The 25,941-nt window shown below is 37.4% G+C and overlaps 2 protein-coding genes across 2 annotated transcripts; both read left to right on the top strand.

Moving 5' to 3' along the window:
• The first annotated feature begins 1,401 nt into the window (after positions 1-1,401).
• Positions 1,402-9,340, top strand: LOC132559798 (uncharacterized). Its single transcript, XM_060224425.1, is given in 7 exon segments — positions 1,402-2,083; positions 2,917-3,498; positions 3,985-4,127; positions 4,351-4,774; positions 4,916-8,339; positions 8,749-8,965; positions 9,161-9,340. Coding segments are annotated over 7 exon segments (5,652 nt in total).
• Positions 9,341-10,823: 1,483 nt separating this feature from the next.
• LOC132559802 (DDB1- and CUL4-associated factor 13-like) lies at positions 10,824-24,649 on the top strand. The gene is made up of 12 exons (XM_060224429.1): positions 10,824-10,945; positions 11,251-11,450; positions 11,695-11,802; positions 12,479-12,565; positions 16,841-16,996; positions 19,772-19,849; positions 20,489-20,571; positions 21,366-21,433; positions 21,856-21,952; positions 23,031-23,166; positions 23,711-23,874; positions 24,424-24,649. Exons 1-12 carry the CDS (start codon positions 10,864-10,866, stop codon positions 24,509-24,511), a joined length of 1,347 nt encoding a protein of 448 aa, XP_060080412.1. The 5' UTR covers positions 10,824-10,863; the 3' UTR covers positions 24,512-24,649.
• Positions 24,650-25,941: the final 1,292 nt, after the last annotated feature.

Genomic DNA, 25,941 nt, shown 5'->3' with positions numbered 1-25,941 from the left:
GATGAGAAACGTGGTCAGGTAATGCTACCCAAATTGGAACACTTTTTGAGGAAAATTGTTAAAAAAAAAAAAAAAAAACTGTACCTATCCGAAGCCATTTCATGAATATTACATAATTGTTCCCTACCTCTGTTGTTCAGTCAGATCACCAGTAAGGCCTATAATCTATTGTTTAATTAAGATATCAATACCATGTTTGGTTCGTTCGTATCCTTAATTTTCCAAGAAATATTGAAAGTGAAAATGCTATCGCATTTCTGGCATCCAAGAAGTACAAGCAATGGGCGATAGACACAAGTTTATTTCGTCACGAAACATTAGTTTCTGGTATCTTTGGAAGTTCGTTGTACAAAAATGTATATTTCTAGAGGATCTGTTCAGTTTTGGTTATTGCTATGTTTGAAGAAATGCAGTTGCGTTCGCTGATTCTGTGCGTCACTTTCGATTATATGGACAATTGTGATGTTCTGACCCAATCTCGGCATGTTTTCAGTACCTGTTAAGAACAGGAAAATTGTTTGTTGTAAATTGATGGTCTGATAAAAGTTAGAAATACAAGTGAATCGTACCAGTCCTAGTGTGGTAGACAGGATCGTCTCCACCAGTTCCCTTTCAGTATATAGGTCGGTAAGGAAGCCTCCTCCAGTCGTTGATTTGTATTAGTTGTCCCTCCCATTCCAATTTGATAGGCAGGCTTTTCTCCTCAAGCCCCTTTCGGTAGGTATGTTGGTGAGTTTGTATCCAGCCCCTTTTGTATTGGTTGTCCCATCTAAGCCAATTTGATAGGCAGGTTTTTCTCCTCCAGCCCCTTTCGGTAGGCATGTTGGTGAGTTTGTATCCAGCCCCTTTTGTATTGGTTGTCCCATCTAAGCCAATTTGATAGGCAGGTTTTTCTCCTCCAGCCCCTTTCGGTAGGCATGTTGGTGAGTTTGTATCCAGCCCCTTTTGTATTGGTTGTCTGCTTTAGCCCAATTTGGTAGGCAGGGTTTCCTCCTGTTTTTTGGTGGTAGGATCGTATCTTCCTGTCACGTACATGGTTTAGATGAAATACGTTTACACGTCTCACGGACTGTCAAGTACAAAACGGCAGAGAAAAATCCAAAGGTATAAGATGTCCATGTTACTAATTTTCTAACTCATTTGTCTTACTGGCCGAGACGTTGATAGTAGTTCATAATTTAAACGTGGTTAAATCAGCATAAACATGTTTGCAAGTTTATCACACGATTTATTCTATTTTAAGAGTTGTCTAATTTTTCACAGATATTCTTGTATTTTTAGGTGTCCGGATTTTTTCACAGACAGTTATGTATTACATGAAGACAGCAAGATTCGGTAATGTCTCCTAAGGACGTAATTTGCGCACATGCTTGTTGAAATTTTGTGACCAGGAAAATGAACATGGAATGTAAAAAGAAACCACCAGACAGAATTGTTCCAAAAAAACCATCACAGCACAAATCAACACCATCCAACCGCGGAAAAGAATTCAGGAATAATATCTTATCACAACAAGAACCGACATTATCCAATCGAGATAAAGCATGCAGGAATAAGATCATATCATCGCAAAAACCGACGTCATTCAACCGAGACCAAGAATGCAGGAATAGTCTCGTATCACAGCAAAAACCAACGTTGTCCAACAGAGACCAAAAATTCAGAAATAACCTGGCATCGAAATATATCGATCACATGCCCTATGTCAATGACTCTAATACTCGACTTTCGGCCTGGTGCGATATTAAGGAGGTCCTCTTTCCGTCCTGCTCCGATCCTAACTGTGACATTGTGCTAAACGCTCTCAAGGTCGTGAGTAGATATCCGTGGGAAGGGAGCAAAATGCAACCATGCACTCCCAAACAGCAAATGATCTTTCTCAGGAATTTCCGGTTGGTGCCTTCCGGTACACTTCTTGTGGATCTCCAGTTTGTAAAGGACAACATCAATGACCTTTGGGAGATGGTCTGGCTCAAACACGGTACTTCACTCGACGCCTGTAGCAGGAGATGCCATTATGCAACTACACAGTTGATGCGCCCCGCCGACAATGATCAGACTTTCTTCGACAAGAGTATGCAGTGTAACATAGTATAAACATAGAATTTATTAATATGGCTGTAAAAAGTTCCAGAATAGTTTATCCTATATTAAACATGATGTTACAGGTTCTAATGTTAAGTGCGTTAGACAGTAAGTCTTCTGCATTTGGTTAATTCATACCGGCCTGTATATTACCCTAAACATATTCGAAAGTCGGTTATAATTATTGTGACGTCTTTGCAATTGCAATTTCTTTATCATATCAACTTTAACATAAAGGTAGTGAAATGTAGTCTCTAGTAAGAATGTACAAAACACACACGTGAATAGCATCTTTAAATAATTTAGATACAGTAGAGCCAAACAATGAAACGGCATCATACACCCGTCTCGTCAATGTAAGACTCGTCAGTGATGCTAAAGTTTAAAGGCGACATTTTGGAAAATCAAAAGCTATCAAATAAAAAGTCAAAATCTATATGGGGAGGTTCAGCAGCATCATGATTAAATAAATTTCGTAATTTTCATACATCAGATAATTTTAGAACAGCGTCAATGTGTATCTCCTGAACCGTGCCGCTATTCACATGAATTAAGGCCGTGCGTAATTTATCTCTTTAACATTCTTGTCTTAATTACAGATAAATAATTAAAGAATACACCATATGAAAAATTTGTTTCAATTTGCGCTGCCATTTTATCAAAAAACATTTTCATAATGCTATGAGAACTATAACATTTTTTGCCATTTGGTACCATGTTTTATAAGTAGTAACCCCAACAATACAACTGTCGCAGCAGGCTTCATGCAATATGCTAAAAACTAAAAGATGGCTCATAATTTGGTTGACTCTATTTAACTTTTGTTTACAGAGAAACAAAATAATACCCAAGCATGTAAAACCAGCTTGAACGGATCTGATGTTAAAGTAGAGGAATCTTACACTGAGACATCGAAATTCCTGGATAATGAATGCAGTACTCAAGGAGATACCACCAATACAGATGTTCATCAGATAAATAATGTCAATATGAAACAGAGCCTATATCAATTGGACAACGATTGCCTCACTGACAACAGGACACAGCAAACTTCGACTGAAGCAAAATCTAAGATGGACAAATCATTTCCAGAATATCGGTATCCAACTATAGAGACATTGAAATTAATACCAAGGAGAGTTGACACGTCCAACAGCATATCTATAAATACCAAACATGTGGGATACACGGTAATACCTGTTGTGAAGTCCTGTGACAAGGATACTGACGACCTTTCATTTTGCTCAGGTGCAGAAGTTTCGGCTACATTCCCTCAGCTTCATGATTACCTAGACAGACTCTCTAGTGAATTTGTAGCTGGTCATACTGACTCTGCCAAAAACAAAATCAGGCGGAGTACAAATATTGAAGGACGATGCTTTACGAACTGGAAGATCAGAAGACATGGATGGAGTAAGTACTACTGTAGGGGTTATCTCAAGTTAAAACACGAGAATGTCCAGGTTTAAAGACTGTACATGGTTGTATCATAATAGTTGGTGGGCAAAACATTGAATTTGTAAATGTCAAATACCATGGGCGCCATGGTAGCCTTGATAACATTACAACTTTATATAGTAAAACATTCATACATCACCCAAGAATTATCCTTCTGATGTTTATAGAATATTCCTACCTAGAAGATAATAAAAGGTCTACAGTGTTTCTGTGTTGTGGACGACATTCACGGGACATTCTAGACCATACTAGTAGTAATGGTTGCTTAAATTGGATAGTTAGAGTTCTATAGCAACGCTAGGTCATCCACGACTACAAATCACATGATGAACGATGTACATATGAAAACGTGGAAATGGCGAATAATGTATATCGCGTTTCATTGGAAAAATGTGATTACTATGCTGTTAAAAACAAATGTGTCTTTTGGTACTTTTTCAGACGTGCCTTGGCAACACATGACATCAAAAGACATTGTCGTTGCTTGGAATTCAGTGGTAAACGAGCTTCAACGTCTCGCGGGAAAGGCAGTTGATGGAAATGACATTTTACCTGTGCCAAATTCCGGTCCGATTAATTACAAGGTGATACATTCCTTTTTGCCTGTGCCTAGCAACATACATTGTAGATAAAGCACGATTTAATAAGATGATATAATTTCTACATCATCTTTACATTTTTCAGAAAAAGTCCTGATGTATTAATTTTCTGCTACAAATTTCAAAGAGCGCGTGAATATTCCAGTAAATGTGTTGACGATAATGTTTTTAAATTATAATTAGTTAAATTACAGACCTTTAATTGCAGGAAAATTTTTCACATCTGGTTTGCGACAGGAATTTTTCAAATTGGATGTCAACGAGCAATTGTCGAAAGCAAGTTTACCCTCCAAATAAAGAGAATCATGTACACAATATCACACTTGCGAAACAGAAGCCAGATCAATCGATAAATCCAAAGACATTGTACGAACTTTGTCAGGGGCAGGTAAAGAGAAATGGTGAACGGAAATACGTCATCCCAGGGGAAAAACCTAATGGTATGGAAAGGAAGTCTTTTCCTAATGTTAACAGACGTGTTCAAGAAAGAAGAAATGCAGACCTTATCATTTCTATGAAAGTTCGAGATAGTTCTGAAGCTGCCACAACGGTGAAGGAAGTCATGCCAGTGAATCAGATTACATGTGTTACAGAAAATGGGAACAAATTTGATAGTGTCTGCAAGAAACCGGGTGTAATCGGCCCCCACGCAGAACAGCGATTTGATAGGTTACAAATATATATTGGAAAGTACAAACAAAATGCACATAATAGGTTACCCGGAGGCACGGACACCAGCACCCAAACAGGAAAATATATAGCAACAAACGTAGGAAATGTTGATAAAACAACACATCCAAAGAAAAGACAAAGAGTGAAAAGTCCAACAGAAGCACTGACGCTGGACGCTATAAAAAGCGTAGATGTTAGTCTTAACAAAAACCAGAACGCATTGGATAGTAGTGATAAGGATGGTCCAACACTGGCACAATTGCTGTCACATCAAACCCCGATACAGAGATTACCAACTACTTCATGTTTATCGTATATAAATGACGAACATAGCTCCATAAACCAAAACGCATTACATCGCAACAAAGATGATGTACCACAGTTATCAAATGTATATATTGGTAGGGTGTCAGAGTTATCTCAACAACCTGCACAACGGTCTAGACTATTTCAATACCCAACTTCCCTATCAATGGATCCTTTTGACAGAACCAAGTGCCAGACTGAAAATTCAACAAATGATCAGACTTTTCACCACTTGCGAAAATGTGAATCATTTCCAAAGAAAACCTTTGAAAAGTACAGCGGTATTTGGAATAGAATAGCAGATGCTTCAAATGAGCAGTTGGCCGGCAGGCTCCAAAATACATCATCTCATCCAACAAATACATCCAAAGGGACCACTGCCTCTACGTCCATGTTAAAGTCCAAACCACAGTGGAACATCGATCAAATTATCAAAGACCATCCTCGACAAATAAAAGGCGACTCATTGTATGGAATCAGTATTAATAAAACACAAGCTCACTACGCATCACAACTACGTAACACTTCCAACAAATCCGGCGCCAAAACGCAGCAGAGCAAGCCGCACTCTGGATGTTTTCAAAGACAAAGTACCAATGAAGTACTTCCAAGTGTAGTAAAGGCAAAAGGTTTGATGCTATCAACGCCTTCCGGCAAACCGACAGACACTAAGAAATATCACCAGAAGAAGAAAGAAATATGGTATAGAAATGAGTCGATCAGCAAGCCCAAGTGCAATATACATGCAAACAATCTGCTTGAAATGGTGTCAGCCAATCCGTTCAATCAGACTATCGAATCCATGATCGCTCTTCGACGATTTAACTGTGACTTTGATGCTGTAAATGGAAGCCTTCCTAATGCGACCATTGGACCAAGGATGTCTCCGTTGCCAAAGATCGATCCAGGCAAAGTATCTACGTCTCAAAGAGTCAGATCTGGGAAACTTGATAACAGTTTGCACCATCAGGATAACCTGATCTGTGATCACCCTATCTCAATGACTAGTGAATCGGAAAAAACTGAATCATCTTCATCAACGAAAAGCCAGATAAGTAAAAAGGGTACAAGAACCTCATTTTTCATTCAGAATGAAGAGAAATACTTTCCTGCCAAACCAAAAACAGTCAGGTCCGTAAAAGAAGACGGAATGGAAAACAAACGAATTCATTCAAAGCATCAGAAAACCATAGCAGTCGAGAAAAGCTCACTACAGGAAGAAAAGACTGTAACTGAAATAGGCACTAGAAATCATTCAGATGAACTGCCAAAGTTGTCAAAAAGTGAAAACTGCCTCAAATCAAAGGATTTTTACAAAGAAAATACATCTGTTTTCAAAAGTGCATCATCTCCAGGTCTCCTATCAAATAAGTACAAAGTCGAGGTGAACGATTTAACCTTGAGGTTTATACGGTTAAAAGGAAAGGAAGATATGGAAAAGAAAATGCCTTGTCAAAATCAAAAACAAGCTACTGAAAAAGTTCAGGCAAAATCTGTTCAATGTGGAAAAGAGTCTCAGGCTGAGAGCAAGACTGTAGATAGTGAGGAAACCTGTATACCTGGAGTCATAAATACAACAAAAGCAGCAAAAATTGGTTTTCAAAATCAAGAGACGGTTCCGGTGGAAGACAAACGAAAAAACGTATATAATGATCACCCTGTCGGCAGAAATTCTAGCGAAAAAACGAAGTCGTGTTGTCAAAGTAACAGATGTCATTGCCAAATGATTAACGTGGATGATATGAACGCAATGAAATCAAACATCAATATTGAGGCTAGGATGGACAATGGCGTTGGAAATTCCAGTAGACCTGTTCAGTATTTGCATAATAAAAAACGATGGTTGATTGAATACAATCAGAACACCGGCAGTACAATTGATGAAATCAACGAAAAAAATCCATCGACTCAACTTTCAAAGGTTGATACCATGCTTGGTTCATTTTCCGATAAACATCCTGAAAGCACGGAGTCGGAGTCAGATTTCCAAAACGTAAATGTACTCCCAAGTGGCAGTTCAGAGGATGGAAATGAAATCCTGTCGGAAAATGAAGAAAAGATCCTTTCATGTATACCACCATTGGATGAAGAAAGTCACACATACATAGTGTTAGACAATCTGGATGATGCATGGTGTATTTCTAGGGATACTACGCATTCTGAAGTAACTGATATTTCTATTCCAACAATATCTGACGAAATTCTACTCGTTGATGAGAATGAACTAGGATTGGTGGAAGAGGTCGTTGATCATGTCGATCATGTTTCGGTGACCGATGTCTTGAAACCTAAAGACCACACACAATCAACTATAGACGAGAAAAATGAAAAACATCATCAGAACCAAAATGGTGTAAATATGAAGAAGACGATAGAGACGAGTGTTAAAGCGTCTAGTGTTGGGAGTGATACCGAAACTCCATTTGAAGGCTCGGTGTATGTTTTTGATGATAGTAAGAAAAACGGTTCCAGAAAAGGTTCAAAGAGTGGTGTGAATATAATTCGTAGGAGTGTTCGACAACATCTCAGCCCAAGGAAATCCATGGCAGAGGTTTCAGAGAAGTCAATATATAGTGGGTCAGAAAGGACAGCGTCTAAGAATGCGAAAAAGACAAAGGGCAATAAGTCCGCGAAAACAAAATCTGCTTCAAAGCTGAAAACACAGACTTCAAGAGAAGATTCAGCAAAGAATTCGACAGAGAACAAAGGCCAATCGTCTGTCTGTAGATCGTATTTTGACGCAGAGAGCTTCCCCAGAAGCAAAGTTATAAGTGATACTGCAGTCACAGATGCAGATAAATGCTTGGAGGACTTTGATACTAACCTTGATACTGTTTTCATGGATAAAAATAAAGTTTCACCAGACACACTTGCAGACACAAATACAGCTGTAAAGAGTACAGGTAGAATCAAGGACGATACAATAGAGAAAATAGAAGATATTGCATCATCTTCAATTTCTTGCACGGAGAGAAAATGTTCTGGACATACAAGAATTAGCGTCAAATGTCCAAATAAAGTAAAGCAGAAAAACATCACTCAACACGACATGAATACTGCCAACAAAACCATACAACACTTGGCTGCAGAACAGAGAAGAATGCTAGACATCATCAAACAGTCTTCATCGTCGCGATCATTACCGTCGCCTGCCGCTTACCCGCCACGAACAACAACAAATCAAACGGACAGTTTGACCATCGGTTCTTCCTCATTCAGGTTAGTGACATAGAACATTGGCATTGTAATCCAGTATTCTTCTAAATTTTAATGACCTCATATTATAAAGAAAAGACGATATTTTAGCTATTTTGATAAAACTGTTTTATATGTAAGGGGAGTATAGTGTTACCTAAATCCGTCCGTCCTGTCCTCTCGAATCAGTTTCATATCTTGATAACCATTTAACAGATTTAATTCATATTTACCCGATAGTGTCATAGCATCAACTATCAAGGTGAAAATGTCAAATTAATTTGCCAACTTCTGTATCATTATCAAACATTGATATTTATATGTCTGGGAGGTGAGGTTATCTGTTAATTAAAATTATAAATTCGTGGTAGAATGTGACATTTAGTGATTCATAGTTTCTCTAATACACGAAGGAAATGTTGTTTTCTTGTAGTTTTGTCCCTGTGTACATGAAAGACCAGGCATGTAAAGGAGGATATGCTCACATGGAAGGTGTGACATGTCCGTACGTCATCATGGACGGCTATAAATTTGTTGCTTTCCAAGATGTCCTTCAAATGTTCCCCAAATGTGACAAGGCTTGTAAAGTGATAAGAAATGTCCTCACCCAACACAGGAGTTTGTCACGTACTTTCTGCGACTGGGACCAGGTAGGATAGAGAATACATGTACATAGCGATTGTCTCAGATATCAGCTGTAACTACGAGACTAGGTTGTGTAATCATTTTTTATGTAATTGACATTAGTATGCGGTCCTAGTTATCATTTAATTCATTTGCATGAGAAAAATGTGACTTATTTTCATTGGATAGATAACCTTACAATCTTTCTGGATCTGTTTCAGGTTTACCTGCTGGACCAATTGTTTATTCAGAAGGGTAGATCTGTGACGACGGGGGATACATTGATTAGGGTCGACTCCCTCGTCAAACACCTCCCGTCCATCAGGGATAGCATCAGGGAGGAGCATTTCAAACTCCATCGAAAAGGAAGGACTAATCTACAGTGTGTTCGGCAATATTGAATGTTCGCTGTCCATCCTACCTACCTTTCAGTGTAGAATTCCACGAAACAGAAGACAACAACGAATTTCATTAACATAATGATTACTTGTAAATAAAGTTTTTTTTATAGTTGTTGACATTCACGTCATTATTACAGAAAAGGGCGGTGTTGACCTTCACGTCATCATTACAGTAAAGGGCGGTGTTGACCTTCACGTCATCATTACAGTAAAGTGTGGTGTTGACCTTCACGTCATCATTACAGTAAAGGGCGGTGTTGACCTTCACGTCATCATTACAGTAAAGTGTGGTGTTGACTTTCACGTCATCATTACAGTAGAGGGTGGTGTTGACCTCCATGTCATCATTAAAGTAAAGGGTGGCGTTGATCTACACGTCATCATTACAGTAAAGGGTGGTGTTGATCTTCACGTCATCATTACAGTAAAGGGCGGTGTTGACCTTCATGTCATCACAGTAAAGGGCGGTGTTGACCGTCACGTCATCATTACAGTAAAGGCTGGTGTTGACCTTCACGTCATCATTACAGTAAAGAGCGGTGTTGACCTTCACGTCATCATTACAGTAAATGGCGGTGTTGTCCTTCACGTCATCATTACAGTAAAGAATAGTGTTATTCACTAACTTTTACTGTCCATCCCTTACTATTTACTGTAAGGATTGATTTTCTAATTAGTTCGGGATATCGCATGCGATGAACGCTGATACATGGAATGATTGTATATTTTATAACTATTACCAGGGACGTATATAATATGTATTATACGTCCCTGTTATTACAATTGTGATTGGTATTACAAAAGATACAGAATTACAACGAAACTGTAGATATGTATTGAAATATCGGGCGTAATTTCACAGTGTTTTTTTTTATATTTCATTAGTATATTATACAATGGGAGAAAACAATAATTCTAAGGAATACACGTTCATAGTATGTTTACAAGAGAAAATCTTTGTCAGTATATAAATAAGCACACAAGGCGGAGATGAACAGACAACCCCAGTGAATTAGACTTGGTGGTAACAAATGAAGAACATATTATTGAAAACTGGATGACTACTGGAATGGGCAGGAAATAAAGCACGACGACTACAAGCAAAAATACGTATAACAACCGGAAGTGAAAATCTAAAATTACAATAACAATTTTTATGAGTCCAGCGAAGAGGATCCTTAACGAACCTGTGCTGGAAAATATCATTAAGCATTATTAAGTATTCTATTACACGGGATAAGACGTTTAGCGTTGTTCCTGCTAATGGATAGAAATAGTTATATCTCATGGAAAACCACAACACAAACTCCCATTGTGTAACCATACGGCTCCTAATGTAAAGATCATAGGGATTTTTCTGAAACCTCACATAGCCTACATGAGAAAATTGAAGTGACGTTCTCCATTAATCTGAATTCGTTTCCGCTATCATCACGAGTTATGTCCCTTTAAAAATGGCTGCTCCCATGTGTGAACACGCGATGTTTTTAGTATGACAATGAATGTCCCGATAACGAGGAAAGATGAGCTCAAAATTGAAAATCAAAGTTCTTTCTAGAAATCCAGATGAATACATAAGGGAGACAAAGCGAGATATTCATAAAGGTAAGTGTTATATTTCATCTATAAAAATACACGGCTTGTGGAATAGCCGAAACGTAAACAAATGGCATAGGCCTATATGGTATAGTTATCATTCCATCGGCAATCCTCGTGATGAAATAATATGTATGTATCAGCATTTATAACATCGGAAGGGGCAAGACCTTATATATAATTCTAAACATTGAGGTGATCGCACCACAAGATTCGACGTTCTATATAGAACATCCTGAGATCACATACAAAAATTAAGTAAAGCCATATGTGTTCAGTGTAAAGCATGTTTAAATGTTATTTTAATATTTCAGTTCCAAGAAACTACGACCCAAGTCTTCATCCATTTGAAAATCCGCGTGAATATGTACGTGCATTGAATGCGACCAAGCTTGAACGGGTATTTGCTAAGCCATTTGTTGGTGCCCTTGATGGCCATAAAGACGGTCTGAACACCTTATGCAAGCACCCAACCAGTTTGAGTCATTTGTTGTCTGGCGCCTGTGATGGAGAGGTATGTTAAGCTCCTTAACTGTTGATGTATAATCATAGGAAACAGAGGTATTGTATGTAACCATAGAAATGATACTGAAATAACAACGGAGTCCTACATTTAAAAGTTCAAAGATATACAGGAATCCTGCTCTTTGAGTAACATAACTGTTATTTCACACATGGAAACGTCCTTTTCTATGGCTTAATTCTCACTGTTTTTGATTCAATTTTAGTCAGTCATAATATTTCACACTGATTTGTAGGTACGTGTCTGGAATCTAGCTCGCCGACAGTGTGTGAGTGACATCCAAGCTCACGATGGCATGGTGCAGGGCCTGACCTTTCATCCAACAGGAAAAACCTTCCTCACAGTATGTACAACAGGACATATTGATTAGAATAATTTATCTTTTTGAGTCAGTGAGTCTTTAATTTTTTTTTTAACAAATGTTTTCAGCAAAAAGAGAGTGATTTTCAGTGAAATTATAAAACAAATACAGATTTCTGTATTAAATTTTTTTCTCAATGTGTTATCGGTTTTTAACAATTGTTTAATTCTGACAAAAAGCGAATAATACAGAACACCTTAAAAATAACAACATGTAAAGTTTGTGTTTTTTTTTTTTGCTGGTTACAGGTTTTCCATCTCCTTGGCTGGCCTTATTTATTTGTAGACAATGTCTCACCAACAAACGTCAGTGTTCTGATGATGTTGATAGTATGTTCTACCATGGTTACATACTAGTCTGTGATTCTACGTGATACAATTTTGATTTGAATAATAGTTGTCTCCCTTATCCACTTTACCTTTGATCTGTTACAGAATATTTTTATTGATTCTTTCTACCAATTGCGACTGAGGAGCATTACCAACAAATACTATTTAAATATGTTCATCCTCTGGCTTTGTATTCCTGATATTCTTTAAATGTGTTTCAACACACGCCCTCCCTTTTCTGTGTTTTGTTTTTGTTTCTTTGCTATATTAATGATTACCACATGACACAGTAATACACCATACTTGAACTAATGTGCTTTTTACTTCAGTGTGGTAGTGACAAAGTAATAAAACAATGGATCATAGATGAAGAAGGTCAGATAGAAAAAGAACCAAGGACTACCATCCTTGGCAAGGTATAATGATTTTAGTTTGACTAAACTAATCCTGTAACAAACATTTTTTCCCAGATTTAGTGATGTTTTATTTTAACTCTCAAAAACAAGTTTCACAAACCTTAAAAAAAAAAGAAAAGATGGCAAAATTCTCTTTACTAAAGATTACTGAGGTACATTGTAAGGTGTCATAAATATTCCCGAAAAGTGAACGAAGTTACAAGTGTATAATTTGAAGTGGCCATGTACTGTTATTTATTTTTACAAATGTGAAAATTTGAAATGGCCATATATTGGTATTTAATTTCGCATTTTGTCATAAATACTTCAATAAATACAACTGATGGGAAAAAACAGAGTCCTTACAATTTTACAAACCTTATTAACACTTTGACCAGACAGGATTTCTCCTTGTGACCTTAACACTTTGACCAGACAGGATTTCTCCTTGTGACTTTAACACTTTGACCAGACAGGATTTCTCCTCGTGACCTTAACACTTTGACCAGACAGGATTTCTCCTTGTGACCTTAACACTTTGACCAGACAGGATTTCTCCCCCTGACCTTAACACTTTGACCAGACAGGATTTCTCCTCGTGACCTTAACACTTTGACCAGACAGGATTTCTCCTTGTGACTTTAACACTTTGACCAGACAGGATTTCTCCTCATGACCTTAACACTTTGACCAGACAGGATTTCTCCTCATGACCTTAACACTTTGACCAGACAGGATTTCTCCTTGTGACCTTAACACTTTGACCAGACAGGATTTCTCCCCCTGACCTTTACACTTTGACCAGACAGGATTTCTCCTCATGACCTTAACACTTTGACCAGACAGGATTTCTCCTCATGACCTTAACACTTTGATCAGACAGGATTTCTCCTCATGACCTTAACTCATTGACCAGACAGGATTTCTCCTCATGACCTTTACACTTTGACCAGACAGGATTTCTCCTCATGACCTTAACACTTTGACCAGACAGGATTTCTCCTCATGACCTTAACACTTTGACCAGACAGGATTTCTCCTCATGACCTTAACACTTTGACCAGACAGGATTTCTCCTCATGACCTTAACACATTGACCAGACAGGATTTCTCCTCATGACCTTAACACATTGACCAGACAGGATTTCTCCTCATGACCTTAACACTTTGACCAGACAGGATTTCTCCTCATGACCTTAACACTTTGACCAGACAGGATTTCTCCTTGTGACCTTAACACTTTGACCAGACAGGATTTCTCCTCGTGACCTTAACACTTTGACCAGACAGGATTTCTCGTGACTTTAACACTTTGACCAGACAGGATTTCTCCTCATGACCTTAACACTTTGACCAGACAGGATTTCTCCTCATGACCTTAACACTTTGACCAGACAGGATTTCTCCTCATGACCTTAACACTTTGATCAGACAGGATTTCTCCTTGTGACCTTAACACTTTGACCAGACAGGATTTCTCCTCATGACCTTAACACTTTGACCAGACAGGATTTCTCCTCATGACCTTAACACTTTGACCAGACAGGATTTCTCTTCATGACCTTAACACTTTGACCAGACAGGATTTCTTCATGACCTTAACACTTTGACCAGACAGGATTTCTCCTCCCTTAACACTGACCTTAACACACTTTGACCAGACAGGATTTCTCCTCATGACCTTAACACTTTGACCAGACAGGATTTCTCCTCATGACCTTAACACTTTGACCAGACAGGATTTCTCTTCATGACCTTAACACTTTGACCAGACAGGATTTCTCCTCATGACCTTAACACTTTGACCAGACAGGATTTCTCCTCATGACCTTAACACTTTGACCAGACAGGATTTCTCCTCATGACCTTAACACTTTGACCAGACAGGATTTCTCCTTAACACTGACCTTAACACACTTTGACCAGACAGGATTTCTCCTCATGACCTTAACACTTTGACCAGACAGGATTTCTCCCCCTGACCTTTACACTTTGACCAGACAGGATTTCTCCTCATGACCTTAACACTTTGACCAGACAGGATTTCTCCTCATGACCTTAACACTTTGACCAGACAGGATTTCTCCTCATGACCTTAACACTTTGACCAGACAGGATTTCTCTTCATGACCTTAACACTTTGACCAGACAGGATTTCTTCATGACCTTAACACTTTGACCAGACAGGATTTCTCCTTGTGACCTTAACACTTTTACCAGACAGGATTTCTCCTCATGACCTTAACACTTTGACCAGACAGGATTTCTCCTCATGACCTTAACACTTTGACCAGACAGGATTTCTCCTCATGACCTTAACACTTTGACCAGACAGGATTTCTCCCCCTGACCTTTACACTTTGACCAGACAGGATTTCTCCTCGTGACCTTAACACTTTGACCAGACAGGATTTCTCCTCCTGACCTGACCTTAACACTTTCTCCTCACCTTAACACTTTGACCAGACAGGATTTCTCCTCATGACCTTTACACTTTGACCAGACAGGATTTCTCCTCATGACCTTAACACTTTGACCAGACAGGATTTCTCTTCATGACCTTAACACTTTGACCAGACAGGATTTCTTCATGACCTTAACACTTTGACCAGACAGATTTTCCTCATGACCTTAACACTTTGACCAGACAGGATTTCTCCTCATGACCTTAACACTTTGACCAGACAGGATTTCTCCTCATGACCTTAACACTTTGACTCCTCATGACCTTAACACTTTGACCAGACAGGATTTCTCCTCATGACCTTAACACTTTGACCAGACAGGATTTCTCCTCATGACCTTAACACTTTGACCAGACAGGATTTCTCCTCAAGACCTTAACACATTGACCAGACAGGATTTCTCCTCATGACCTTAACACTTTGACCAGACAGGATAGCAGACCAGACAGGATTTCTCCCCCTGACCTTAACACTTTGACCAGACAGGATTTCTCCTTGTGACCTTAACACTTTGACCAGTCAGGATTTCTCCCCCTGACCTTTACACTTTGACCAGACAGGATTTCTCCTCATGACCTTAACACTTTGACCAGACAGGATTTCTCCTCATGACCTTAACACTTTGACCAGACAGGATTTCTCCTCATGACCTTAACACTTTGACCAGACAGGATTTCTCCTCATGACCTTTACACTTTGACCAGACAGGATTTCTCCCCCAGACCTTTACACTTTGACTAGACAGGATTTCTCCTCATGACCTTAACACTTTGATCAGACAGGATTTCTCCTCATGACCTTAACACTTTGACCAGACAGGATTTCTCCTCATGACCTTAACACTTTGACCAGACAGGATTTCTCCTCATGACCTTAACACTTTGACAGACAGGATTTCTCCTCATGACCTTAACCCTTTGACCAGACTGGATTTCTCTTCATGACCTTTACACTTTGACCAGACAGGATTTCTCCTCATGACCTTAACACTTTGATCAGACAGGATTTCTCCTCATGACCTTAACACTTTGACCAGTCAGGATTTCTCCCCCTGACCTTTACACTTTGACCAGACAGGATTTCTCCTCATGACCTTAACACTTTTACCAGACAGGATTTCTTGTGACTTTAACACTTTGACCAGACAGGATTTCTCCTCATGACCTTAACACTTTGACCAGACAGGATTTCTCCTCATGACCTTAACACTTTTACCAGACAGGATTTCTCCTCATGACCTTAACACTTTGACCAGACAGGATTTCTCCTCATGACCTTAACACTTTGACCAGACAGGATTTCTCCTCATGACCTTAACACTTTGACCAGACAGGATTTCTCCTCATGACCTTAACACTTTTACCAGACAGGATTTCTCCTCATGACCTTAACACTTTGATCAGACAGGATTTCTCCTCATGACCTTAACACATTGACCAGACAGGATTTCTCCTCATGACCTTAACACTTTGACCAGACAGGATTTCTCCCCCTGACCTTAACACTTTTACCAGACAGGATTTCTCCTCATGACCTTAACACTTTGATCAGACAGGATTTCTCCTCATGACCTTAACACTTTGATCAGTCAGGATTTCTCCCCCTGACCTTAACACTTTGATCAGACAGGATTTCTCCTCATGACCTTTACACTTTGATCAGACAGGATTTTTCCTCGTGACCTTAATACTTTGATCAGACAGGATTTCTCCTTATGACCTTTACACTTTGACCAGACAGGATTTTTCCTCATGACCTTAAGACTTTGACCTGGCCTGATATCTCCTCATGACCTTAAGATTTTGACCAGACAGGATTTCTCCTCTAACAGACAGTGTTCCAGTCCATTAGTCACCATGGTGCAAAGAACATATTTGCCACATCTGGAGAACAGGTAGATATCTGGGACTCCACACGGACAGAGCCACTTCGCAGCTTTACCTGGGGCGTTGATAGCCAGCAGTTTGTCAAGTTCAACCCAGTAGAGGTAAGGGTTCTATGCAAATGATGCATGCTGGTGTTAGTTGTAAACTTGGGTATTATTCATTTTTTGCCAAACTGCCCCTGCAGCCTGTGCTTGCATTAATAATGACAATAAATTTGTTTATTCTGGTAAAAACAATAAAATATCTTAATAACTTTTTGTCTTTGTAAAAAAAACATGTGACTTCACTACAGATCGTAATGCAGGGCTGAAATCTTTCACACATTCAGAGAGTTAAACCAACATCTGTTGTACATTTCAGAGATAAACCAACACCTGTTGTACATTTCAGAGATAAACCAACATCTGTTGTACATTTCAGAGATAAACCAACACCTGTTGTACATTTCAGAGATAAACCAACATCTGTTGTACATTTCAAAGATAAACCAATATCTGTTGTACATTTCAGAGATAAACCAACATCTGTTGTACATTTCAGAGAGATAAACCAACATCTGTTGTACATTTCAGAGATAAACCAACACCTGTTGTACATTTCAGAGATAAACCAACATCTGTTGTACATTTCAGAGATAAACCAACACCTGTTGTACATTTAAGAGATAAAACAACATCTGTTGTACATTTCAGAGAGATAAACCAACATCTGTTGTACATTTCAGAGATAAACCAACATCTGTTGTACATTTCAGAGATAAACCAACATCTGTTGTACATTTCAGAGATAAACCAACTCCTGTTGTACATTTCAGAGATAAACCAACATCTGTTGTACATTTCAGAGATAAACCAACACCTGTTGTACATTTCAGAGATAAACCAACATCTGTTGTACATTTCAGAGATAAACCAACATCTGTTGTACATTTCAGAGATAAACCAACACCTGTTGTACATTTCAGAGATAAACCAACATCTGTTGTACATTTCAAAGATAAACCAATATCTGTTGTACATTTCAAAGATAAACCAACATCTGTTGTACATTTCAGAGATAAACCAACATCTGTTGTACATTTCAGAGATAAACCAACACCTGTTGTACATTTCAGAGATAAACCAACATCTGTTGTACATTTCAGAGATAAACCAACATCTGTTGTACATTTCAGAGATAAACCAACACCTGTTGTACATTTCAGAGATAAACCAACATCTGTTGTACATTTCAGAGATAAACCAACACCTGTTGTACATTTCAGAGATAAACCAACATCTGTTGTACATTTCAAAGATAAACCAATATCTGTTGTACATTTCAGAGATAAACCAACATCTGTTGTACATTTCAGAGAGATAAACCAACATCTGTTGTACATTTCAGAGAGATAAACCAACATCTGTTGTACATTTCAGAGATAAACCAACATCTGTTGTACATTTCAGAGATAAACCAACTCCTGTTGTACATTTCAGAGATAAACCAACATCTGTTGTACATTTCAGAGATAAACCAACACCTGTTGTACATTTCAGAGATAAACCAACATCTGTTGTACATTTCAAAGATAAACCAACATCTGTTGTACATTTCAAAGATAAACCAACATCTGTTGTACATTTCAGAGAGATAAACCAACATCTGTTGTACATTTCAGAGAGTTAAACCAACATCTGTTGTACATTTCAGAGATAAACCAACACCTGTTGTACATTTCAGAGATAAACCAACATCTGTTGTACATTTCAGAGAGATAAACCAACATCTGTTGTACATTTCAGAGATAAACCAACACCTGTTGTACATTTCAGAGATAAACCAACACCTGTTGTACATTTCAGAGATAAACCAACACCTGTTGTACATTTCAGAGATAAACCAACACCTGTTGTACATTTCAGATAGGTAAACCAACATCTGTTGTACATTTCAGAGATAAACCAACATCTGTTGTACATTTCAGAGAGTTAAACCAACACCTGTTGTACATCTCAGAGAGATAAACCAACATCTGTTGTACATTTCAGAGATAAACCAACATCTGTTGTACATTTCAGAGATAAACCAACATCTGTTGTACATTTCAGAGATAAACCAACATCTGTTGTACATTTCAGAGATAAACCAACATCTGTTGTACATTTCAGAGATAAACCAACATCTGTTGTACATTTCAGAGATAAACCAACATCTGTTGTACATTTCAGAGATAAACCAACATCTGTTGTACATTTCAGAGATAAACCAACATCTGTTGTACATTTCAGAGATAAACCAACATCTGTTGTACATTTCAGAGATAAACCAACACCTGTTGTACATTTCAGAGATAAACCAACACCTGTTGTACATTTCAGAGATAAACCAACACCTGTTGTACATTTCAAAGATAAACCAACATCTGTTGTACATTTCAGAGATAAACCAACATCTGTTGTACATTTCAGAGATAAACCAACATCTGTTGTACATTTCAGAGAGATAAACCAACATCTGTTGTACATTTCAGAGATAAACCAACACCTGTTGTACATTTCAGAGATAAACCAACATCTGTTGTACATTTCAGAGATAAACCAACATCTGTTGTACATTTCAGAGATAAACCAACATCTGTTGTACATTTCAGAGATAAACCAACATCTGTTGTACATTTCAGAGATAAACCAACACCTGTTGTACATTTCAGAGATAAACCAACATCTGTTGTACATTTCAAAGATAAACCAACATCTGTTGTACATTTCAGAGAGATAAACCAACATCTGTTGTACATTTCAGAGATAAACCAACATCTGTTGTACATTTCAGAGAGTTAAACCAACATCTGTTGTACATTTCAGAGATAAACCAACATCTGTTGTACATTTCAGAGAGATATACTTGCCAGCTGTGCTTCAGACAGAAGTATCATCTTGTATGACATGAGAGGTTCCTCGCCCCTCAGAAAGGTAAGACCTATATCAAAACTTTAAAAAGGAAAAAACTCAACTTGTATCAGTTCCTGTTAAAAAAATGTTTCCCCAAGGTTGTAGAATTTAATTCTTTATTTATGAATACATTGTATATCTGAAGAAGTGACATAGGTCCCCCATCATGTTGTGAAGTTTGTAGCTCTGTAAACAATATGTAAATATCAGGTGTGATACACCTCGGCCCATATTCATGAAACCATTCTCATGCTCAAGCATAGATTTTGTGCCCAAGCAAACTTTTTTATAATTCACCTAAATCATATAAAATAATACAAATGTCAAATTTAAACCTTGAATGTGGCTTTGACTTGATGTCCTGTCAAAATTGTTTTCAAATCTTCGGCAAAATCAGCCTTATTTATTAATTTTTAACTTAAACAAGACATAAGGCTTGAGCACAAAATTCATGCTTGAACACCAGAATGTTTTCATGAATACTGGTCCTGATGACTATACATTAACACTACTAGCTACATGGGTTAAATCTTTATTGTAATTATCCGATTATTGTCGCTAACTATGGTGTGGTAGGTAGAATGATGAGTATTATCGTTATATTTTCTACAGACTATCTTAACATGACCTTATGGTAATATACATGTTATTTCACTTCAGGTGATACTGAAACTAAGCTCCAATGCTCTAGCATGGAACCCAATGGAGGCCTTCAATTTCACTGTGGCTAATGAAGACTACAAGTAGGTTACACAAATCCATGCTCATTATTGGGTTTCCTCTTTAGCTAGACATGGCCTTTTGGCCTTTTGTTAGGTCACCTTGGACAAAATCTCATGATGACCTGTTGCGATCACCTTTGTCCAGCATCATGCATCCGTAAACCATTTTACATTTTTGACTTCTTCTCAAAAAACCCTAGACCGATTTCAATGAAATTTTGCAGAAACCTTCCCTGGCCTAAGATGAACCAAATAGTGAATTATACAGTTCCCACCCCACAAGGACCTGAGGGGCAGGGCCAAAAGTGGCCCGGTTGACTCAAATTTCAAGTCTTCTTCTCAACATGTGGATATGGTAGATTCAAATACTTTTCATGGATGGAAGTATCTTTAGGTGCTCTACCAGAATTGTGAATTTCATGGCCCAAGAATCTTACATAATTTACATAGGAAAAGTAGATTTTGAGCATAATTTGTTTAATTTCCATTGGAAATATTTCAAACCTGGTTAGAATTATGAGTGAAGGACAACAGCTTGATGATATGCCAATATTGCTCCTAGCTGACCACCAGTGACTGATGGGCGAGGCCAAAAGGGTTCAAATTGATTCAGATTTCAAACATCTTTTCAACAACCAGATGCTCTCTCTTCATGGATGGAAGCATCTTAAGGTGCTTTGATTACTAAAATGGGTCTCACATTTCTTCCTCCAGAGGAAGTGTACTGTAATTTTAATAGAAAACTGCATTTTTGAACTGAACATTGTTTAACATTGTTTATTTCCAGTTTCATTGATACCCTTGTCTAATTGCAGTTTGTACACATTTGACATGAGGAAGTTGTCCATTCCTATGAATATACATATGGATCATGTGTCTGCTGGTGAGATATTATCTACTAATACTCTTATTGGTGAACTTTGAAAACAGTATTCTGTAAAGAAATATAATTAGTTTCTCTTAGATATGTGTCAAATTTAACTTAACATACACCTGTAACCTGCTGTCCAGGTCTTAAACTTCAGGCCAGCGACCTCTCAGACTGTTTGCTATACAGGTTTAAAATTTTTTGTCGTTTATCAATTTGAGAAGTCATTGACATTTGACATTCTGTATTATTATTTTTTGTCAGATTTAGATTTTAGTTTAAAAAAAAAAGTTTAGTATGGATGTGTATTGCTGTTTTACTTCCATTAGTTAGTATCTTTTTTAAGTCGTAACATTACATTTTACGATTTCGTATAACGTAAAATTTTCAGGTATTATTTATTTTGTAGTATACTGTGAATGTTTTTGTTGTTTCAGTGATGGATGTGGACTACAGTCCTACAGGCAAGGAGTTTGTTAGCGGCAGTTATGACAAATGTCTCCGCATCTTCCCCGTCACTAAAGGTCACAGCAGGTCAGATTTCAGCATATATTAGGATAAAAATAGACTAAAGTATTCATAGATTAATAAACTAACACTAAAAGACATCCATAGAAACTGGAAATAAGGCAATTTTGATTAAATACAAAATTAGCTTTAAGAAAGTCTTCTCTATTTTGTAATGTTGGAGAGGATGTATAAATGTAGATGTTTCCCATTTTTACATGTAACCTGTAATTTCTCCAATGGGACAGACAACACATTACCTCAAACACAAAGTCTGGGGATGGACTTACATGACTGTGAAATAACACTACAAGTTAACAATATATGTTGACTTGTTACCATACACAGGTTAATTGGCAGATAAATTATGTAGCAAAGCGACTTTCACAAGGTTAAAAGGTGCTGTGTTTTGATTTCACACAGATGAATTATGAAGTAGAGTGACTCTCACAAGGTTACAAGGTGCTGTGTTTTGATTTCACACAGATAAATTATGTAGCAGAGTGACTTTCACAATGTTACAAGGTGCTGTGTTTTGATTTCACACAGATAACCTTTGTAGCAGAGTGACTTTCACAAGGTTACAAGGTGCTGTGTTTTGATTTCACACAGATAAATTATGTAGCAGAGTGACTTTCACAATGTTACAAGGTGCTGTGTTTTGATTTCACACAGATAACCTTTGTAGCAGAGTGACTTTCACAAGGTTACAAGGTGCTGTGTTTTGATTTCACACAGATAAATTATGTAGTAGAGTGACTTTCACAAGGTTACAAGGTGCTGTGTTTTGATTTCACACAGATAAATTATGTAGTAGAGTGACTTTCACAAGGTTACAAGGTGCTGTGTTTTGATTTCACACAGATAACCTTTGTAGCAGAGTGACTTTCACAAGTGTTGTGTTTTGATTTCACACAGATAAATTATGTAGTAGAGTGACTTTCACAATGTTACAAGGTGCTGTGTTTTGATTTCACACAGATAAATTATGTAGCAGAGTGATTTTCACAAGGTTAAAAGGTGCTGTGTTTTGATTTCACACAGATAAATTATGAAGTAGAGTGACTCTCACAAAGTTACAAGGTGCTGTGTTTTTATTTTACAGGGAGATTTACCACACAAAGAGAATGCAGAAGGTGCGCACAGTACAATGGACACTTGATAACAAATATATTCTGTCTGGATCTGATGAAATGAACATTCGCATCTGGAAGGCCCGAGCTCATGAAAAAATGGGTGTGGTAAGATCATTTGTCTTTCTGCTTTTGTTATCAGTTGTCTGATTTAAGTTTTGGAGATGTGATTCTGTTGCACATTTGGTAGAGCTGTGTATAGTTACATCAGAAACATGGCGATGGGTTTCAGTTTACTTCATAACGCATCTTAGCATGATGACTTCATAAAGTTATGCATTACCATCTTGTAAAATTGAAGTGTACTTTATATAGATTTATCAAGTGATTTATTGAAAAATGGCATAAAGTCTAAAGACATATACACACACCTGCGTTTAGATCAAGATTTTCACTCCATGGTGTTTAACTACATATTTATAAACATACATGTACACAAACTGTTAGGTTTGGACAATGTGTCTGTGTATGCGTTTTTTATTTTCAGTGATTTTAATCAAAGTAGAAGTACTTATATTTTTTTTGCAGGCATTGTCATTAACAAAAGAAAGGATTTTTAAGGGGAAATTTATTGGTATCAGCACAGCCCAATCATTATTTTGGGTCTATAGATTAATAAGATAATGGGTGTTTTTGTAAATTTGTGTTCTAGTTACGACCTCGTGAGAAAACAGCATTAGAATATGGTGAGAAATTAAAGGAAAAGTTTGCCGACCATCCTCTGGTAAAGAGGATCTCAAGACACAGACATATACCACATGTAGTGTACCAGTCAGCCAAGGAACACAGAATAATGAAAGATTCTCAGAGACGCAAGTATGTAGTATCCAGGATATCTATGTTTAAGTTGTTATCATTACATTTTTAGTTGAGTCTTTTTTATGACAGCCACTAAAGGGGACAGAGTAGTATCCAGGATATCCTGGAAATTTTCAGGGCAGCATAAAGTCGCTGACCTTTGTTGAAATTTTATGTGTGAAGCATTACTTTGCCTACATTAAATTTCAGATATTGATACGTGATGTATACATTTGTCATACAAAGTCAAGGTGCAGTGTAGCAAAGTCAGGGCCTGTTACTCCTCAGTACAGAGTTATTTCCCTTGGTTAAAATTTTGTGTCAAAGCTTCGATTGCATTAAAACTAGAATACCATGAGATTTGGTGTATACATTGATTATACTTAGAGAATGTGCAGTATACCAAATTCAGCTCCTGCAAACCCTTTATTATAGAATTCAGGCAGTTTGGTAAAAATTTTCATCCAATAAAGTAATTTTTGGGGAGCATTCATCAGTTTCGCTGATACTCTTGTTTGGTTTCATCTACAGCCAATAAAATGATGAACATTGACTTTGCTTTTGCAGAGAGGCTAATCGCAGAGCACACAGCAAACCTGGAAAAGTACCATATATATCTGAACGCGAGAAACGTGTACTTGGTGAGGTGGAGTGAAATTCGTGTCTTTGGAGACAACACATCAATACATGGTTCTTAACTAACATTTTTTTGATACATGACTCAATGGAACATACATTTATCATGAATTTTTATTAAAATTGTTTTAAGAATTAAAGGTATTCCAGATATGTACCTTGGATTTGACCCCATTTTTGTCTACATATGTGCCACCTATATATTACAAAATGCTCATTAGTTTTAACACTTTGCTTCAAAATAAGGTAAACGAACTGTGTTAGTGAAATTTTATGTGTTGATGAAATGACAGATGTTGAAGTAATTCAACAGTAGGTGTTAGAATACCATTTCATAAATCTAAATTCACAATTCTGGTCGGCGTAACTTATACCTTTCCTGGTCCCCATTTTTTGGTGTTTCCGATGTCTGTTATTTTTTGGACCCCATATTTTTGGTGTGTGCAGCTGTCATGTTTGTTTTGTTGCCAGTTCAGTTGCAGTGTTTGATTGTTCCCTCTTTTTTCCTGAACCAAGTTGGGTACCGTTATTGTGAATATCTTATTGGTGGAATGATGCTGAAATTCATCAAAATGTTCAGTATTTGCAGCCAGATGATAGACCATAGTAACCAAAAGATGGACCATAGTAACCAAAAGATAGACCATAGTAACCAAAAGATAGACCATAGTAACCAAAAGATAGACCATAGTAACCAAAAGATGGACCATAGTAACCAAAAGATAGACCATAGTAACCAAAAGATAGACCATAGTAACCAAATGATGGACCATAGTAACCAAAAGATAGACCATAGTAACAAAAAGATAGATAATGTTACCTGGTAACCAAAAGATGGACCATACTAACCAAAAGATAGACCATAGTAACCAAAAGATAGACCATAGTAACCAAAAGATGGACCATAGTAACAAAAAGATAGATAATGTTACCTGGTAACCAAAAGATGTACCATACTAACCAAAAGATAGACCATAGTAACCAAAAGATAGACCATAGTAACAAAAAGATAGATAATGTTACCTGGTAACCAAAAGATGGACCATAGAAACCAAAAGATAGACCATGTTACCTGGTAACGAAAAAGTTGATGTATTAAACAAAAGATAGACCATAGTAACCAAAAGATGGACCATAGCAACCAAAAGATAGACCATAGTAATAAAAAGATAGACCAACGTAACCGAAAGATGGAGAATAGTAACCAAAAGATGGACCATAGCAACCAAAAGATAGACCATAGTAACCAAAAGATGGACCATAGTAACAAAAAGATAGATAATGTTACCTTGTAACGAAAAAGTGGATGTATTAAACAAAAGATAGACCATAGAAACTAAAAGGTGGAAGATAGAAACCAAAATATAGACCATGTTACCTGGTAACCAAAATATAGACCATGTTACCTGGTAACCAAAATATAGACCATGTTACCTGGTAACCAAAATA

This window comes from Ylistrum balloti, unplaced genomic scaffold (assembly GCF_031769215.1).
Source record: "Ylistrum balloti isolate Yb309-2 unplaced genomic scaffold, AGI_CSIRO_Ybal_v1 Utg370966, whole genome shotgun sequence".
Classification (NCBI taxonomy): Eukaryota; Metazoa; Mollusca; class Bivalvia; order Pectinida; family Pectinidae; genus Ylistrum; species Ylistrum balloti.
The sequence above is the reverse complement of the archived record's forward strand: the minus strand, read 5'-3'. Positions and strand labels throughout refer to the sequence as shown.

Coding starts and splice junctions, on each gene's coding strand:
- LOC132559802 (XM_060224429.1), top strand. CDS start 10,864: ATGAGCTCAAAATTGAAAATCAAAGTTCTTTCTAGAAATCCAGATGAA. Junction 10,946..11,250: donor AAAGCGAGATATTCATAAAG/GTAAGTGTTATA, acceptor TTAATATTTCAG/TTCCAAGAAACTACGACCCA. Junction 12,566..16,840: donor GGACTACCATCCTTGGCAAG/GTATAATGATTT, acceptor CTCCTCTAACAG/ACAGTGTTCCAGTCCATTAG.